The sequence below is a fragment of the Pyrgilauda ruficollis genome, unplaced genomic scaffold, assembly GCF_017590135.1.
Source record: "Pyrgilauda ruficollis isolate IOZ18807 unplaced genomic scaffold, ASM1759013v1 scaffold50, whole genome shotgun sequence".
Classification (NCBI taxonomy): domain Eukaryota; kingdom Metazoa; phylum Chordata; class Aves; order Passeriformes; family Passeridae; genus Pyrgilauda; species Pyrgilauda ruficollis.
In genome coordinates, this window is record NW_024526600.1 from 691,667 (window position 1) to 712,523 (window position 20,857).

At 37.2% G+C, this 20,857-nt stretch overlaps 1 protein-coding gene across 4 annotated transcripts in view; it reads right to left on the minus strand.

The window, feature by feature from the left end:
• Positions 1–20,857, minus strand: part of USP25 (ubiquitin specific peptidase 25) — an 87,757-nt gene that overhangs the window by 28,474 nt on the left and 38,426 nt on the right. For 2 of the 4 annotated variants that reach the window (XM_041480218.1, XM_041480216.1), the window contains exons 6-11: positions 10,626–10,712; positions 5,917–6,054; positions 4,971–5,047; positions 4,337–4,410; positions 2,736–2,884; positions 367–494 (exon numbers count right to left, since the gene is read on the minus strand). In XM_041480218.1, the coding sequence (XP_041336152.1) occupies positions 367–494; positions 2,736–2,884; positions 4,337–4,410; positions 4,971–5,047; positions 5,917–6,054; positions 10,626–10,712 (653 nt within the window). Of the gene's footprint in view, positions 1–366; positions 495–2,735; positions 2,885–4,336; positions 4,426–4,970; positions 5,048–5,916; positions 6,055–10,625; positions 10,713–20,857 lie in introns of all 4 variants that reach the window. The other 2 variants (XM_041480217.1, XM_041480215.1) reach the window with 1 other exon arrangement.

Here is a 20,857-nt window from a genome sequence, read left to right on the forward strand (position 1 = left end):
ACTCGTGCTGAGAACTGACTGCATGTTTGAAGAGTATCTGGAACATCACAAAATATCCAACTTGTCCCCTGTTTCCCAAAGGGAAACACAAATGGTGTGATTTTTCAGAGTACTTTGACTATGTACACAAGTACCTAGCAATAAATGAAAGTGGAAGCAGGTTTTTGACACAAAGCAGCAGTATGTCTTAAATTGTGATCTGTGTGTATTTTCTGAAACAGATGAAACCCATGGAAACTCTAACGTGAGTAAACAGAACATAAATTTAGTGTGATTCAAGTGAGCATAAGACACATCATCAACTTTAGCAAACTTACAAGGTTTATTTTTTATCCACACTAGAATTTTGTTGATATTATACCGTACCTGTCTAGATACAAAATTGGAGGAAATTCTAATTTGTTGTGTATCTTCTCTGGTCTCCCCAAAGCCTGATTAAACTCAAATCTTGATAGCTCAAAAGTTAAGACAGGAGGAAGCTCTGTGAACCAGTGCTGGATGAAGAAACAGAAATCCCCAAAATTAATGCCTTCCAATAGCAGAAATTCAGTAATAATGATACAATACCTGCAGACTGACACAGTTATGACAGAAACTGGTTTTAGAGTGGGTCAGTGTAAGTTTTCCAATGCTACCACTCTCTCCCTTCAACATAAACACAGACTATTTGTTGTCCATGCTGCATAAGAGCTTTGCTATCTGTGTTCAGCCAGAGGAGGCAGAAATACTTATTCCACTCACATTTATTTTGCTCATACAGAAGTCGGCTCATGCTTGAACCTACCTACCTTGCCAACTGTTCTGTTCCCTTAACCCCTCAATGATATTGAAAGGGCTGTTTACACTGTTAGCAAGTGATCTTCCTGCTACAGTTCTCTCAGACTCAACTTCCTGATCCTTTCATTCACCTAGCAACATTCAAAGCTTCTAATGATCCCCTCTGAAACAGGATCAGTGAGTGTTTGACATTTCCTCCATACCAACAGCTTAAAGCTTCTACTCATGTCTCTAATCATCTTGCTATCATCACCATTTGTCTTTGACTACTCAGCAGAGGTCTATCCATAGTCCTCATTTCTTTTTTTACATATGTTGTTTCTCAACTACAATACAAATCCAGCACTGAAGATCTTTTTTTCTCCTCTCCATTTGCACACATAACGACCACAGTCTACCCATTTAAGTAAGTTTTGGGTGTCTAACCACCACCTGAAGTTTCTCTGATTGCTGAGACACCATAGACACATTTGTCATCAGTGCCATAGCCCAGATATGGCATTTGACTCAGAGCTCACTTCAAGCTCTCCTACCCAGCCAAATGTCTTGAATAGTCTTTTCATATAATAACTGGCAAACAGCCTTTTCTTCCTGTGCTCGTGGCTAAAATTCTCTTGAAGCAGGATTTAAGTTCCTCAGGACAGAGAATATCTCCTTTTTCTGTTCCTACATTAGCTCACTAGCTGACACCCTGCTCTGTAACTGAGGCTTTTAGGTATCATGATAACAATACTAATAATAATACTAATAATAGTCAAGCTAAATACCCCATTACAGTCAATGGTAGGAAAAAAGAAAAAAAACCCAGAATGTTACTTTGAGGATCTTTCAACATATTTGCGTACCACATTATTATTCTCTTTAAGCTTTAATATCAATCAACTCAGAGAAAAGTTACTTGAAGTCTTTGTTCAGTTGAGACAGACCATGTTAAAGCTACAAGAAATTCAGTGTTCTTTAGTACTTTCAAACCTTCCAATGTACCGTAACATCTATCAGGCATTATATTTAAACACAGCTACCAAAAAAAGCAACATCACTATGGACTATTTCAGGGAAACATAACCAATTTACCTGGCCCTAGCCATAATGAAGCAATGTTTTTTCTAGAGTAGGACTTGACACATTATTTTTCTTGCTTTTCCACCACTGTCAATCTGTCACATGACTATTTCACTTGTATTTCCACATGCTAAGAAGCAATGCTGACAATTTCACAGAATTCAAAGCTTAACAGTATAGATCTGTACATCACTATCTTGCTGTTTCCCTGTTTCCCAATATTACAAGTTAAAAAAGCCTCAAAACCAAAACAAAAAAGCCCACAACACCCAAGTCTGACATTTCTAGTCAAGCATTTATAACAGAACTGGCATTTTATGCATGTATACACACAGGCTATAACTGCAAGACAACCTTTAGTTCATGAGATGAACAGTTATGCTCTTGTAGTAGGTACATACAAGGTTTCACCTTGCATAGAGAAATTAAACTTGGGATTGCACCAAGAAATTTATGACAGTTTGTTTTCTTCAAATTACACTTCAGGAAATATGATTGTAGAAGAGATGCCATAAAACATTTGTTGTAAAACACAGAATTGGTACCAGAACTTCAGATTGGAGGATGATTTCAGTTTGTGTCACTAGGCTTCACAATTAAACCTTGTGTGTACTTTGATATGATTAAAGGAAGCAGAATTGTATTACTGCAAAAGATTGACATCAAGAAAGAAATTACACCTGAACTTTTCATGTAAGTAGGAAAAAACCTCCTAAGATTTCACATCTTTAAAATAACTGTGATGAAACATGAACAGCTGAACAGTGTAAAGAGAAAGTAGCTCAGCCTTTACAGGCAATGGGGATTCCCATCCATACAGCAGGTGCCATGAACCATAAAAACCAGACATGAAACCCAAAGAAAAACAAAGGGCACTACAGGAGCACTTAACTCACCTCCTGACCAGACTTTGCAGAGTTTTCTGAATGGAGAGATTCAATTTCCCCTTCAATCATTGCAGCTTCTAGGCACTCATGCAGATCTTTAAAGCCATTAACCTGTAGTGGATACTGGCCAAACATTTCTGTGTTTTCAAATTTTTTACCTTCACATGAAAAAATCAAACAGTTAATGTTTTCGAATAAAAATTTACCTTGAAAAAAACCCTATCAATCCTAGGTCAATTGATCTGTTCTACTGAACAACGACCACATTTTCTTATTGAACAATTTAATTATGTCAAAAGACAATTTATTCAAAAATGTTGGTCAAGCAATATTGAAAATTACTGTATTTTCCTCTTCAGACCATTTTTGGTTTTTAGCATCCTTTGGTAATAAGCAAAACTCAAAATTCCTTGGCACCACAGATGTATGGGAAGTTTTACACATATAAATCAAAGTCCTCCCCTGCAAATAGGAGCTTCATAATACAAATGCATACTGTATCAGCAAAGTCAGTGGAATTACTGGCATGAAAGAGCCCTTTGTATAAGTACATTTTGCAAAAATAAGCCACAAAAGAACATTCATTTCTGTCCTGAAAACAAGATTATAATTTGGTAACACTGTATAAAAATGTAAGGGCAAAAATGAGGAGAAATATGGGGGACAAGTGATTTCAAGCTAGAAATTCAATTATTTCAACCTAAAGTCTTGCATCTCCTAGAATCTTTTCATTTGTTTGATTTTTACATATCTCCTCTGTTAAAATGAGAATGTAAGGGATGAAAGTTGCTAAATATAAAGAAGCAAGAATGCTACTAGCAAGAAATCTGCAGAATGGTTCTAAAATCTGACAACAACTCATTAGAAACAGAAGGTCACAGAATAACCTGGAAGCCACTTAAAAGACTACACCTGCTTCATTCAAATGCAAAAGTCATTCATTTGGATGGGAGGCAGAATCACCAACATTAAAATGACTCAAAAATACTTTGATGGCCTTTTGGGAATAGAGAACAGTACAATTCTGCAGATCTACTAATTACATACAAATAAGGTAAAGAGAACTTGTACAGTCTCTTCCTCCTCAGCACTCGCTCCAACACTGCCCTTGAGCAGGTTTCCACTGACTTGTTTTCCAACAAACTGTACTTTCAGGAGAGTGAGTTTTCCATATAAGAAATCGTGCATAAGGAAATGCCATAACTGCATTTTAAATTGCATTAAATGAATCAGAGGGAGCATGAGAGAACAGCTCAGTGAAATAGAGTATCTTGCCTTCTGTACACTGTTAGTAAGTGGCAACAGTGCCCCAATAATTTCTTCCAAGCATCTTCCCTCAGCATCTCACTCCAGCTTCTGCTGCACTGGGAACATACACTCAGCTCCTGAAGGTTATGAAAACAGTCTTTGTGGATCCCTGCAGCTCACTGCATTTCTCCTCAGTCTCATACCTGACCAACCATTTGTCACAGACAAATTTATATATGTGTTTTCTCCATTTCTGCTTCCGCAGAAGTAGCTAAAATCCTAAAAATGCATCAGTCACCTGTGTGCTTGGACAAGCACAGATCACACATGACCAGAGAAGTCCAATAAATTCTGATACATACCTTCAAGTACACCTACTGCTAGAAATCGCCCATAAAACAACTCCACCATTGGGTTCTTTGGTTTCTCTCCATCCCTAAAAGAACAGGAGCTGTGTTAATGCAAAAAAAAATCCAAGTCAAAGCTCAACCTTTGATTTATAAAACTACAGACAGACTATTCCGAATTCATGATAGAAATGATGCCCATTTTACTGTTAATTTATTTTTGTACTTTCCTCTAATGACAATAACAATGACTCAGATATTTGCAGGGAAAAGTTTATTCTTAAAACTAATTTTCAGAAGCGTTTCATTTTAAGACAGGACCAAACTTTTTAACTACAGGACCAAAAAGCAAAATGGCATTAAATAATAAAGCCTAATTGACTATCTACAAAATACCTCTTTACTTTACTCTTTATATACTCTGGACTTCATGGAGCTAGATTTCTAACATTAAATAAGAGGGTGAAAGTATAAAAAAAATAAAAAATGGATAAAACTCGAAAGTATTCATGTGTATGGAAAAAATCACCTTGAACTAAAACAAGCTACAGTTAAGATTTTTTCAGCCATATGGAGAATTGGATTTTTGGTCATTTGGTTTGCTTTTCTCTCATCTAAACATGCAGAGCTAGGAAAAAAAAAATCTTACCTCTCTTCTTCAGCTTTAATTTGGAAGGCATCTTCTAGCCAATCTAATAATTTGTGTGTGAATTCACTAACGTCTTGCTGTTAAAAAATAAAGTGATCAGTACACATATGTAACAGACCACAACAAAGTGTCACCTTACAAGACCAGTTTAGCAGAATTCCCTTCCCCCTCCATCAGTGTTCCAGAATCACACAATGTCTAAGACTATGCCATGATTGTTTTTTTTATGAGTGGCTCTGGTATTCCTCAGCAGTGACACTGTCCTGTGATCCTTGTTACTTGGGCTCAGCTTTCACACCACGCTAGTCCAAAGGCATCTCTTGAATCCCATTGTTCAAACCCTTTGGTATCTAGCAAGTGGTGACTAATATTACTTTCATCGAGCACTAAATTCAGTGTGCTATTGTAATTAAACACCTCAGCCACATAACCTCATGTTATGAAACAAAGCATCTGAAGAAACAGAGTATTTCTCAAAAAAAAAAGCAGAATATGCACATTAAGATATGGGTAATAATGCTCAATATGAACATTTAGATCTTCCAAACCAGTATCTAAACAAGCAATATAATGTCATTGTACATTAACAGTACAGCCCTGGGTGTACTGTTAGATCGGAACAGTGTTTCCCTTTCAAAAACCCCCAGACTCAGAAGCTAAACTAAATCCTAAAAGCAATAATGTTGCACTATTAGTCCATTTCTAAAATAATAGGAAGAAAGTGTATTGAATAAAATAGTCCCATTGTCTGAAATTTTTTTTTTTTTCACTTTATCTTTCTAATAAATGTAACCAGAAATCACGTAAGTTGAAAGACTGTGATAATTAGAAGTTGCTTTTCTCTGGACATTTTGAAATTCTGTTGTCTATGGTAAGTATTTCCTATAACAATATAACTATAAAAAAAAAACATGCATAAAATTGATTGAAAATACTTGCAATTTACCTGTTGGGAATCATTTGATTTAAAAGCATCTTTAAGGATTTCAACTGCTCTTGATGGATCAACATATTTTCTCTTTGAACCAACTAGAAGTGCAAACAGGTACCTCAATTCACGCATGAAAGGCAGATTCCTATGCTCCTGTATGTGAAGAATAAAAATATTTAACAAAGTGATAACAGAAATCTACTGAATAGAAATGTTACCCAATAACCTGAGTAATGTCATAATAATATAGAAGGTTACTTGCAGTACTACCAAGGTAATGCTGCGTGCCTTTTACTTGCCAATGTTACAAAATAATGCAGTTCTCTGGGAAGAAAATTCCTTTTCCTAAATCAGAGGTTCCCTGAAATCATATCTAGATTGTCTTGAAGTGGGACGGCATTGATAACTGGACAAGCAGAGCTGCATTTAGGACAGAAATGTTTCTCTCGAGACTTACAAAGCCCTAAGTAACACCCTGCAACAATATGCATTCTTTTATTGAAATCAGTATTCCTCTGTACCTCTAGAAGAATTTCTTGTGAGCCTACACACTACTCAGCACCTTTTTTAAGCTTACTTTTTACTGAAGACTAAACTTCTAAGGTCTACATTAACCTTTATTATGTCTCTTGACACAAGTGAAATAGCCTGCTCTCCTTCCAACCCAATTTTGTAGTACAGCTCATGTGACTATGGCATTCTTTTGCTGGTTTCCAGAAGAGAAGAAACCCTTTCTGCCTGCATGATGAAAAACAAATAAACTGAAACACAAATACCAAAGATTAAATCACAGGTTACCAATGCTGTGGCGACTGGATATCTACTCCTGAGTAGATAGTTGGCAAATACTTGTGAAATTAAACCCTGTGTAATATCCACTTGTATTTAGAACAAAGCATCATTCAAAGACAGCACAGATGTCTGATACTGGTCAAACTGGAATTACTTGATGACAAACTATTTCACATGCTCATCAGACAGCAGACTTGTTTAGTCACTCCTGTGTCAATCCAGGAGGCATAAAGCTTTTTGTATGTAAAATATGGTTTACATCAGATTTCAAAAGTGCACAGTGAATTCCATGTGTTCCACATAATACCTAGGAGACACTTCTAGTCATGTAAATATCTGAATTTAACTTGGTCTTCTAGTCCACCTTGCAAAATACCTGCAAGTGATAAACACTGTTCACAGAAAAGGCTACACTTCAAGTGCCACCCTAATTCAGCATCAAATCATCCTAATTCAAGAACAAAACAGTCTCCCATTTTGATACTTAAAGCACAATATAACAATAAATGAGAGAAACAAACTGCAAAAGTTGTATTTTTCTTGCTGATTTCTTGAAGTGTTCTATTAAAATAAATGGAATTTCAATTTTTAGATACATTTTATAAAGATGCTTCAATACCAGTGACAGTTCATATAAAAATAAATTATTTACCACAGAATACTCTTTTTATTAAATCTGAAGTACATAGGCATCATTATAATGTACATAGTACATTACTGCATTACCCAAATTTACACTACAACTTTGGCTGAGTTTTAGCTGTACTTGTAGCCTTAGCTTGAACAACTGCCTACCAATATAAGTAGGATTACTCAGAACAAATATCTGCAAAGGCTACCAAAGTTCTCTAAAACTAGGGAAGTACTTGCTGCTTTTGAAAAAGCTCAATTTAACGCATTAGACATAATGCTTGACCAGAAAAAAACGTAAAATCTTCAAAATAACGTGGGCCAATCCCTAAGATAAGGTATTGAGTTCCACAAAAGGACTTGCACATCAAAACCAAGAACTGATAAAGTGATCACAGTACAGCTGTCACCTCTAAAGCATCCTGTACATGCACCAACACAAAAAAAAGATGAAAATACGTTTTTAACTAAGCACTGTATGGAAATTTCATAATCTAAGAAATTCTCCATTTTATCATGCCTGCATAAATAATTTCTTAATACATGTCAGAATAACTTATTATTATAAATGCTTTTAAAGTAGTCTACATATTTAATACATGGCAAACATTCACTATGGCAAATCAGTTTGCCAGGAGAGTGAGATAATGATAATATTACAATAATATCAGAACAGGTGGAAGGATGTGCTAACCTGGAGCACAGTAACCCCTTTCCTCTGATAATAAAATGTTTCCTGAAGATATCACTGAGGCCAAATATTTAGCTGGTCTCAGTGTGTACAGCAAAAAGGTCTGTTTATGTGACAGCAAGAGCCAAGAGAACTGGGACAGCAAGGAAGCTGCAGTAACTACAGAGAACTGCATTTGTTCTACAGAAAGAAACCAAGGAAAACAAAGCATTTTCAAATTAAAAAGAGCAAGATCAGATTGAAGATTTTAAGTGTATGCCCAAATCCAGAAAATCAAAGCCCCATTAGCTGAGACAAATAGGGTGGGGCTGTTGTTTGTTTGGGGGTTTTTTGAAGTAAAAATTTATACCAATGACTTCTGGTTTAAAAAGATACATGCCAAATTATTCCTAGCATTTGGATTCAATATATTGATGGGAAAAAAACAAACACCCTACTCTGCAATATTCCCTGAAGTACAACCACATGCTTTAATTCTAAATCAAGAGATTGTCATGACTCCAGGATTAAACTCTAATTCCCACCAACTAGAAGAACAACAGGATGTAAACCCAAGTATTCAAAATCTGGGATTATTAAAACATATCCTTTATTAGCAAAGAAATTTGATCCTGGAGAATGTCAGTCACATATGGTAGTTAATATTGGAATAAAAACAAAAACAAAACCAAAACTTGAGGCAAAAGTTTTAAAATAAGTAAGCAGTCAGAAGTAAATTCCAGGGCTTTACTTTTTTCTCTAGTGTCAACTGGTAACTTATATTACAACTCTGAATCAATTTGCCTCTAATTGTCTTCACTTACAAAGAAATAAAGGCACCATATTTGGGGGCATGCATGCTTATGTCTTCTATCTGTCTACATTCCAACTAGTCCAGCAATCCCTTATCCTAAACTCTCCTCAATCCTTTTTCAGCTGTAGATAAGACAGATGAGTACACCAAGTATTAATGTTACTTCATTCTGGAATGTAACTTAAGGAAGGAGAGGACACAAACTACTGCCAGAGATTCTTTCTAGCAGGCCTGCAGAAAGCAAGATTTCTGCCCAAATTCATGTATTTGTCTAGTGTCACACCATTTCACACAAACTTATTGTCTGTCATGGTCAGAATTTCTAAAAGAGAGCACTTTGGAATGGCTAAAGGCATTTGGCTGCAAGTGTCAATGCTTGGGCAAGATGTTTATGAAGCCAACAGCTTGTTATCAGCTATTTCATACCACTTTTTAGATGCCAATTGCTTTTAACATGCTGAAAAATGAACATAGAATTTCCGAGTACTGAAGGATATTACTGAAACAAATTACACTATGAAAAATTAAACACTGAACAGAAAGTCAATCTAAAAATAAACATTAAAAAATTTAGTACAACTATTTGTAAAGCATGACTGATCTTTCTTATTAAAATACGCTGCCCCATCCCTACCTTGTGTTGGGAACACTACCCATGTTTTCTTTTCACACCATCTCATGACCTAATGCAAATATGCTTTCCAACCAAAAAAAGTGATCTCTTGCACTTTGAATGTGGTGAGGAAAGAAGGGGGTATGGCAGGAGAGAAATTATCCAGGCCTGACTGAACATTCAACTTCCCTTTTATGGAACATACCCAGAGGTTTAGAAAATGGACACTGTCTTCTCTTTGTTTTCTTTTGCTTCTCTAATTACAGCTCTTACTTTTGATAGTGAACATTCCAAAGAATCCTGAAGGGACAAACAACTAAGAACAGGCTGACAACACACTTGCTGCTTTAAATCTGACAGAAAGGGGCAACAGGCAATACTTTAGTTTACTGTGAGGGTGCTGAGACCCTGGCACAGGTTACCCAGAGAAGCTGTGGATGCCCCATCCTTGGGAGTGTTCAAGGCCAGCTTGGATGGAGCTCTGAGCAACCTGATCTAGTGGAAGGTGCACCTGTCCATTGCACAGGGGCTGGAAGCAGTTAATCTTTAAGGTTCTTTTCAACCTAAGTCATTCTAATTTTGGGGTATGCAAAAATTCATTGCTCTCTAAGTCCCTGCTAAAAATCAGGCAACAAAGCATCTTTATAAAGCCACTTCCTTTTCCATTTTTTCCTTCTCATTTCGTAGCATAGAAACCACAGGGCTGTCATTGCATCTGTCCTCAAAGGAGGTCCATGAAGGAAGAAAACCTGATCTGTCTTGTCCCCCACTCCATGACCATTCCCCCTTGCCAGCCTTAAGCCACAAGAAACCTAAGCCAAGGTCTTCCTCTCCCCAATCCTATATGAGTACCAGGATAAGCATGAGAAAATTTATACTTCTAATCACCTGAAAAAGCCAGAAGAGACAAGCTAATAAATGAAAGCTCAATGTCAGATCATGAGTGGGAGGGAACTGGAATAAAATACATTTGCTAAGACAAGCTACACTCACATGAGAAATGCTCTGCCTCTCTCAGCACTCTGCCCCATATTCTGCTGAGAGGCTGATGCCATTTACGTAAGATCCACAACAGGAAGCTGAGAGAACTGTTAACTGGCACCTCTAAAACCCACGCTGATATGAGCTAGAGAGTAGTGCAAAATTCAAGTACAAGACAGAAATGCCCTCATCAGCCACGAGAGGAAATCAGCTTCTCATTTTACCTTTTGGTTTCGGGGTAAATCTTGAGCATTTGCAGGAGGATTGAAATTCAAAACTAGTCTTCGAAACTCCAGGAGGTTAAATAATGACTGAAAAGAAAAAAATTAAGAAAATCTTTAAGCACTTACAAACAATACAAAACTCTTCCAAATAAGCTTTAGCAAAACAAACGAAGCATCAAACATATGCAATGTTAAGTTTTGTTTCAGAAGGCAAAGTATTGCTAAACACATTTTCACCAGAAGACAATTACTTTTGCCAAGAAAACAGCGTAATAAAAATATCTCTGCACTCAATCACATAAAAGGAACAATAATTTTACATAATAGGCAAATTACATTTTACAACAAGAATTTTATGAATTGTATAACTGTCAGTTTTCAAAATTACATGAAACACAGTTCAGCATCTAAAATTTATCTTGTAGGCCCTCTGTCATCTACTCCTCAGTGCACAGAGAGTACATCTCTGCATGTGCAACCTAATTCCACTTGCATTAGCTGAACATTTTGCATTCTGTCCTCTCTTCCCGTTCCTACAAGATCTGAAGGATGCACATTACAGTAAGGAAATTGGGTTCTACAGCTTAGCAGGTAAGGGACTGATAACATTCCTGTTTTATGGAGACATGAATAGACAAGTGTCTGTCTGTCTAGGACATGAAAACAGGTGTCTGCAGGCAAAGAACTCCACAGTGCCTGGAGCCAAGAGAGTACAAGAGCAAGATGACTCTGGGCTGTAAACAGTAAAGGCCCAGTGCATTGGACTGAGAACTGGAGGCCTCAGAACATATGGAACTGCAGCACTGCTTTTCTGTACAGATAAAAAGCATCTTCACTAAAAATCACTTCATTACAGTAGAGCATTCTGATGAAGACAAGGAGGAAAGGTCTGAAGTACCTTAAACATGCTCATGAGAGAAGCACAGGAAAGATCTGCCTTCCTATTTGTATTTTATCTGGTTTACAATCTATAATTACCTCTCCTCCCACTACATCACATATCTTAGCTATTTGTTTTGGAAAGGCAGAGTTTGCTTACCCCAGCAATAGACTTTGATCCCAGAACTTGTCCTACCCGTGTAAAGACTTAAGTCACAGATCACATCAGTTTAACAGGTTTTTAACACCACAGTGCCAAATAAGTGAAACACAAATTGTGAAGAGGCTCTACACTTATTCCACTAATTCAGAACATATTGGTAGGGGAAAAAAAGGTTGTAAAATACTGCCATGTTCCTGATTCTCCTTGTGAAAGAGCCTGTACAGAGTCTAACCTTTTCCCATACCCCACAGTATACAGCATCCCCAACAAAACAAATAGGTTACCATTGTTACACTTCTTTTTAGATTAAAAAAGTATCCAAAACATCAGCCAATAAAAGATCTCTCTGACCTTGCTGAATCAAGGTAGAAAACTGAGAAGTCAAACTTTTGTCCTATTTTGCTGTTCAAAATACATGTTTCCCTTTTATCCATCCTTGCAGAGAAGGGAGATTAAAACAGAGTCCTTTGTTTACTTACTCAAAGGACAGAAAATGTTAATATTTAATTCAAGTGTCAGTCTAGAAGCTGATACTAATTGAAGTTATGTCTCATGATGTAACAGCATTCCACTGGTGGGCTCTTCAGCAAGCAAAACATAGCAATGTTTTATGTACTAAATAAACCAGCTGCTGAAATATAATGTCCAAAGGCTAAATTCTCTCCATAACTAATCCAAGTGCCATCAAAGTGCCAAGCAGCTGAGCAGGCCAATTTCATAATACAAACACACAAATTATATACAGAAAACTGTACTCAAGTTTAGCATTTTTGCCTGGCATTCAATCCAACAAGTTTTTAATAAAAATTCAGTTTCTCAAATTCAGAAGTCTACCGAACATAATTCCATGCTTTCTGACTGACCTGAACAAACCATCTGTGCAATCTCCTGAGAGTAATTAAGAGGATTGTCTGATTTGCTCTTTTCTTCTTCAACCTTGTACTATTCAAAATTTCTTATGCAAGATGTTTAGTTGTTAAACTTCTTGCCAGAAAAGGTTATTATGTGCATAGCTGTTGTGAGATACAGCAGAACCCTCACAGTTTATCTGCTGCCAACACCACTAATGCACACAGGACAGTAGCTCTCCTATAGAGAGCTAAATCAACTTAAGGAAACGTCCCAGTGTAAGTGTAAACAAGTGCCTGAAACCAACTGTTTTAGTGTCTGAAGTATCTCAGTGAGGAACCTGCAGTTCTTCCTGAGGTAAGGAGATAAAAAGGAGCCCAGCAGAGACCTCCTAAAGCCAACCACCCCAGAGGTCAGAAAGGGGTGAGGCAAAACACTTTCCAGTTTTCTGAGCCAACTTCTGTCCAGGCTCCCTGCACCCAGGGTAAGTGGCCCATGAGGCAGAGGCTGCTCTTCTGCAGCCACCAAGAGACAAAGCAGAGACTGTCCCTAGCCCAAGTGTCACACACTGGCCCTAGCCTAAAGCTCCAAGCACATTTGCTTTCCAAACACACTGCATGGAGCAGCACCTCACCTCTTACCCATTTGGCTTCAGCTACACTGAAGGTGTAGGAGTCCCAGTGTAAGAAAACAGGCTGCATCTAAGAGGTGGATACTTCACATCTACTGTCCTTGATCAAATACCTTTACAGTTGACTAAAGTATGCAAAACTTATGCATGAAAGAAAAACTCTCTACAAGGTGGGTTTATGGGTTTTTTCCCCAGTGCATTTAAACCATCTAAAAGCTGTCATCTGGAAACTTGACTGAGCCATGCTAAGTCATACCAATTCAAATTGCCATGAACATAAACATATTTTTAAAATACTGCCTTGTATACTGTCAGAACAGAATACAGAAGAACAGAAATCCAGTCTCAGTTTAAGGCATTCACACTAACAACACTGAATAATGAATACAAGACATTGTGGCTTTCCCCTGCTATAGGTGGTTATTATGTATTTTTAGTCATACCAGAAAGAACTAGGTAGAGTTGTAGTTTCTATACTGTAAGATACTAAAACATTCACTTTCATGAGCAATGTTTACTTATATTTAGTTCAAATACAATTTCTGAATGTAATTTGTCTGGGGTTCCCTTGAAACACTCTGCTTACCCCTTTTTCCCCTCTTAAAGTCTAGGATTATCAAATATAAGGACCTTGCCAAAATTTAGGGTGACTGAGTAAAAAATTAATTATTAACACTCAAGAACAGTGATGCAGAATATAAAAAGAATTAGTGCTGAAACAATTTAAATTAGTATATTAAATCTATAAATGCCTGGCATGCAACACAGGTCATTAAAAGCCACCAGAAGTGTCCTAAATGAATAAAGTTAATGACACCAATAACACTTAGAGAGTAGGAAAACACTGCTAGGTGCAATATGACCCAATAAGCTGCTGCAGAGAGCTTCAGACAGGCTCTTGGTGGATTCTTGCAAGCTTGTAAGCATCGGGAACTAAAACCAGCTGTTTCACTAACAGATTGATCAAAACATTTGGTTCTCTTTGACTACCAATTCTGTATTTGTTTCCAGGACTGAAAACAAAAAAAAACAAGATGAAGGCAAAAAAAGTCCACAGGAACTGTGCATTTTTAAAATGCATCACCTTGATATAAGTTTGCATGAAAACCTGAAGTTCATAAGACCATGAACAGGCAGAGAGCTTCCCACTGCATTTGCAAAGGTTAAGCTTGGAAGGACAGAGGGAAGACAGGACAGAAGGAAGAAACTCAAAAACTAAATATATCTTACTAGGAGAGCTTGAAAAGCAACTCTCAGCAACGAAAAAGAAAAGCATGCATTCCTACACAGCTCCTAAACAAATTCCTTTAGGTACTGGCATTTAGCTAAAACATGATCTTGTAGAAGTTGAAAACTCATATGTATTAGCACAACACAACACCCATTTTCCTCATTTAGTCATCTGCGGCCTTTTATGCACTTCAGTTTGACATTTATTTATTTATTTAATTTTTTCTTTAAAGACACAAAGCCAAGACCATATATACCTTTGTTTTGTGTAACAAGCAGAGAACAATCTTAAATAGTGAATACATCATTACTGTTCTAATAATGAAAAGCAAAAATATAGCCCTATGTCATAAAGTACATTATTTGAAATAGTTTGCCTCTACCAACATGACAAATCAGATTTATGTTCTTACTTCACTTTATAAACAATTTTGGTGGTTTAAGGTATATAGAGCCAGTTTTAGTGGGGTAAATTGAGTATTATTAGGGTTAACATTTGATTCATGCTAATAACTCAAAGAAAAACAGAGCTATGGAATATATGGTCCTATCTGCGTGCATTGCCATGTTTCCTCCAACAGAATAAAGAATTTGAAATTTACTAGTTATCAATATTTGAAGTGCTAAGGTTCAAAGTAAAAGTACTCCTAAATATTGCACAAAACAGTGATTTAATACTCTTGCATGCCTCTAATTGAATATTAGTGTCCAAAGCTCCATACTGCAAAAACATAAGCAGCTGACAGCTGAGTCCAGTTCTCACCAACTTGCAAGACTTTTGGACTCTATATCCCTATATCTTGAGAGAATTGCGATTGTTCAGCCTGAAGAAGAGAAGGCTTCAGGGTGACCTAAAATGCAGCTTTTCAAAACCTGAAGTGAGCCTACAGGAAAGATGGAGAGAAACTATCCTGGAGTGTCAGGACAAGAGGGAATGGATTCACACTCACAGAGCAGGTTTAGATCAGATATTAGGAAGACGTTCTTTACTGTGAAGATGATGATGCACTGGCACAGGTCCCATCCCTGGAAGTGTTCAAGGCCTGGTTGGATGGACCTCTGAGCAACCTGATCTAGTGGAAGGTGTCCCTGCCCATGGCACGGGGTTGGAAACAGATAATCTTTAAGATCCCCTCCAACCCAGGCCATTCTTTGGTTCGGGAGAATCACTTCTCTCTCCTCTTTAACGCTTTCCAGACTTTTCCTATTTTTTGATTATTTTTCCTTTTTTGGTTCATATTCTTCAAAGTACTTTCTCTCACAACAAAGTCCATAAAGTGGCTGCTTGTTGCTACTGCACCAATTACTCTGCTGAGCACAATGCTCCCTTCTACCCTGCTCCTGCTTATAACTTACTCTGCGGTTGTCTCCCATCCCACCTGTTTGTGTCTTATTCCTGGTAAGTGGTAAATCCTGTTTCCAGAACAGAGACTAATAACAGGCATTAAAAAAATTAGGAAGTCACCCAAAACTTAGTTTTGTGCTTCTTTATACACTGAGGATTTGGCACAGTCCAAAGCTTCTCTTGCATTCTACAAAAAATTTCATGTAAGGAAGACAGAATGGAAGTGGGCAAAGCAGCTTCAAAGCTGGGACTTGAGCAGATTCCTGTTCAAACTTCACTGTGAAAGTATAGGAAGAGTTTTCTTTTTCTCTTCCCCTCTGAAACAATAACTCTTACAGACAGATATAACACTGCCTGATGGCTGAACTTCAGCACAACCACCCCACATGTACAGTGGTAGTGAGAATCATAGATTCTATCCCAGGTCTCAAAAGCTTTGGAAAGTACCTCTAAAAGGACATTTCTATTTATAAACAAACAAACAATTAGCATTCCAAACTGCTGAAAACCTAGTTATAAATTGCAGTTTTAAGCTGTCATGTCTTACATCTTCAGAAGGCTGAGGTGCAACAAGGAAGATGGAAAACAGCTTGCATACTGTTTGAGCTCGAAAGTCAAACTAAGACCTCTAGCAGGCTTGGGTTAAGTCAACACTTTAAACAAACAGCTCACCATGGAATTACCAGCCTGCATTTAAAGAACATTTACTTGTTTATAGCAACAAACTCAGAACATTACTACAATTCAGAAGACAGCTAAGTATGATATGTGTCCAGAAGAATTCACTTTATGCTTGTGTCTTGGCACATACTAAGAAATGTCATCCAACCACTCCTCTACTACATGGTCAAAGCAAGAAAAAAAAAAGTTAGGACAAAAAATCACAGCCAACATTTCCTTACATGGTTACAGTTTTCAACTTCTTGCCCAAATTAAGTGATGTAAATTTAAATAACACACCTAAACAATGCATCCTGTATCCTTTCTTTTAATTAAATGAGCAACTACTTATGAGTCAAAATGACAGTCATGATCCATTAAAGCTTTCCACAGCTTCGCAACAAATTCTGCGGTATTACAAATCACTAAATGTAAGGTAAGAGTTTGAAATATCACACAAGCAACCTGAGGAAGCCAGAGACTACAGAAGCACAAAAAGCAGGAAAAAGGAATACCCTGTCAGCAAATATCATAGGATGACTGAATTTGGAAGGGACAGGTTCACTTTTCAGAGGAACAGAGGGAGTGACAGAGCAATGGAAAGCAAGAAACTAGATTTCCAACATCATTATTGCTCTGCCCATGAAACACTACAGAGCAGTTTATATCATATCCCTCACCAACCCCTGCAGTAGGCTGTTCCACAGTGAAAAGAGTGGAAAGAAAATATTCCATCAATGACCATTTCAAGTCATGTGGGGATTGAACACTGAATGTTCTTCAGCCTACAACCTTGCACTATGCCCAGAGAAGCAAGGGATTCACGTACAATGTATAAATGTGCACATTTAATAATATAATCCTAGGTTTTTTGGTATTAATGCACTACCACATCATCCATCATAATCCTTTCCATCCGTCATGACAAATAAAAAACATAAAATAATGTAAAAGTTAGACACTTGTGGTAGGCTGCTTTAAAGAAGAACAATATTGGCAAGTAGCTGAGCTACCAACTGGGAAGAAAATGCTTGTTTGATTCTCACCCACCAAGTTGGCTCATTTCTTCCCATAACTAGAAGTCTAGGATCAAAGGAGATCCTAACCCCAAATATACTGACATCAGGAAAACAAGAAGGCTGCTCCCAAAAACAATGCAACAGAGTAAAATACCAGAAGTGGTGTTAGAGACCCTGAAAATAAAAGTTAAAGAGTATCCTTGGAGATTTATGCTTGTTAACTTCATTCAGCAAGCTATGCACTTTTGAGGAAAAAAATCTCATCCGACTCTGACAGACTCACAGGGAAAAGCGTGTGGGGATGCCAAGTCCCAGCTGTCCTGTTGGGATACCTCATTTGGTAAAGGGAGAAGCTGCTACTTGGCCCTCTGGAAGTAATGAGACTGGGGGAAAGAGTGCACATGGTACATGAGGAATGGCACTGGAGAAAGAGGAAACAGCAGTATTCACCGTACAGTTTTCACTGATTTCCCCACACACACTCCTTCTCCCACAGAAATCTACCTTGGCACACTGTGACATCCTCTGAACCATTTGGGCATTTCCCATGGCACCTTTTCCACAGGGCAGGTCCTGCCAGGACATTACTTCCTGTACATGACCAGAACCCCACTTGGGACTCCAAAAGATAAAGTTTGTCTTAAACCAAAACATCTGGGGGAGAACTTGCACAAGCAGTAAGCCTAAGATGTGATTCCAACAACATATCCATGTCCTGTCCTTACTTGCTTTCTACGTCCCATGTCCTGAAAATTCAACTTCTCTTAACTTGTGCTCAGCATGGGAAGAAGAAACCACTCCACAAGCTCCAATAACTTATTATTTCTAAGCCATTTTCAGGCTGTAGACTCTTACAGCCAAGAAAAACTGTGACGCTACCTTTTCATAAAGGGGCCACTAAAATCTACTGCAGAAAAGTAAAAACATACAGTGGTATATGTGTGTTTTGTTTCTTTTAAGAACTTGATGTCTTAAATTTTAATTCAAGAGCAGACATATGTAGTTACAATAAAGAGAATCTTAAAAAATTAATAAATAAAAAACCAACATATAACCAACACAGAAATATTCTAAAGCCTCAAGATTTATGGGTCCTTTTATAAATGTTCCTCTAACTAAACAGTAGCAAAATCATGCATGGGTGAACTCCTGCTCAAATGTAGGTTTATTAAAAGTTCAAGAAGAGGTAGGAAAAAGGTTGAGGAACTTGATTCATTTCTTGGCAGGTAAGGAAGAAATGAATCTGATTTAATACAGTTTTGTTTTGACATACTGTCTTGGGGACCCAGTTTTAAATTCATGTTGTTACCAAATCAGAAGTCCTCAACAGCAAGGCAGATTTTTAGAAGTTACACTGTGGAAAAAATATTACTGTTCACTCTAACCCTGCTGAATGTAACTGTTGAAAGCAAAACTTTGTTTTGGAGCTCTCTGAAGAGAGATTCCCCTCTTCCTGTGCAGAAGAGGATGGCTTCCACATGTGCCTATTTCTCTATGGCACAAATAAATACAGGGTAAAGATTACATTTCCAGTGATGTTTGAATCTCGTTAGACTTTGCTGTCACTCACTATGAACGTATCTTCAGGAATTTCATACTCTTAATGCAAATACACAAACCATTTATGACTGCATTTCACTAAGTCAGTTAACTGGTGCCTATAAAAAACATACATTGCAAAAGGAAAGCATCAAAATGTCAAAATCTTTTTTCCTTAACAAGCATGCCTTAAATAGAAGGATGACTTTTGTATCTTTGCAATTTAGTTTTAGATTATATTACACAATATATCATTGCGACTGACAGTAGTTAACATTTAGATATTGTTGACCTATGTGATGTGTCAGGTTACAAAAGCCTCCCAAAGAAAGCAAAAAAAATACTTCTACATAGTCAATGCAACCCAAGCAGTCAATCTGCCCTGTGGATACATAAGTATGGTATTAGCTAATGTTCTAAATTAACATGCATTAAATTTCCTGGGATGGTTGCTTGAAACATAAATCTTCCTGGCTGACAGATAATATTAACCACCTAAATTTTCAACCAACTGAAGTTATAAATCTTTCAATGGTTTACTTAAATTACATTCCATAGATCTAACTCCAGAAGTTTCACTATCTTTTAGGATCAAGCCATTATAATTCCAGACACCACAGATTTTCACATGGTATGGCTGGTAACCATAAGAACTAGCTAGGTCTCTTTCTAATCTGTTTTCAAGGTATAAAGTTGCACACTGGGTATAAATAACATGAGATCATAGGTCTAGCATAGGTTTTTACATTCTCTATCCTCTGCTCTCATCTCTGTGACTAACAAATTAAAAAGTCAATTTTCCATAAAAACATTTATCTAAAGATTTTCAGTTTCCTATATAAAAACATCTTTAACAGAAATGCACATGCACATAAAATCAGTCCTTTAGATTTGGGACTGCCAGCAATATAAAATCTGATTATGCAACAGAGAAGGTAAAACACCAAGTCACATTAGCTCCATAAAGATCTTAATGGAAATAAAATGTTTGCTTCTGTTAGGACATAGACAATGTTTCTGCTATTGCAAAAAGAGCTCTATGCATGCAATGGAATAAGGAAAGGAGGAGAGATGAACAAGGGAAACATCAAAAGATCTCTAGGAACACAAAATTCAAATACCTGTTAGATTCCTAAATGCTGAAAGAAAAGAGGCCCAAGAACATAGGAACTTCAATGGGAAGTGGGGGTGGGGGGCGGTCATAGAACAATTAAAGAACTCTTTCAATTTCATTATCTACAGCATTACCTAAACAGAACCTGCAGGTAAGTAAATCCTTCCCATTAAAGAAAAAAAACCAAACCAACATACAAAATGACCCACCTCAAACAAAACAAAAAAACCTCCAAGTCAAGCAGAACATGCATAACAGTAATCCAATTTATGCAGTCTACTGGGATTTCAGGGCAACTTCGGAAGAATTCATTCAACAAAAGCTTTTAACTAAGCACCAGTGAGGTGAGATGGAAAGTTCAGGTACAAACAAAGAGGCAATCAAAAATTAAGAGAGGAACAAGGGCCAACCCTCTGTTCCAGCCTGAAGGGTAGTTACTGCAAATTTACCAACTCTGCAATGGTAAGTAAAATTCAGAAGTGATCGAAAAAGGACAGCAAGTTTTGACCATGTTTGCTCAGTAAAGAGATTTGCAGTGTAGTAGAAACATCAAACAGAAACATCATATGCTATTGAGTATCTATGTAAGAAGAAAGCTATATTCAAAATTGCTGTGTACAGTGAGGTACATGGTGGAAAGCAACTCTGGAATTTATAGAAGATGATGGGCACTAAACTAACTAGCATTATTCACATTACTGATCTATGAGATCAGATCATGCTACTCAGGGCTTTTTTTCAGGCATCTTGAAACTTTCCAAGATTTGACAAACCCTGCACAGCCACTCTGGGCAACCTCCACT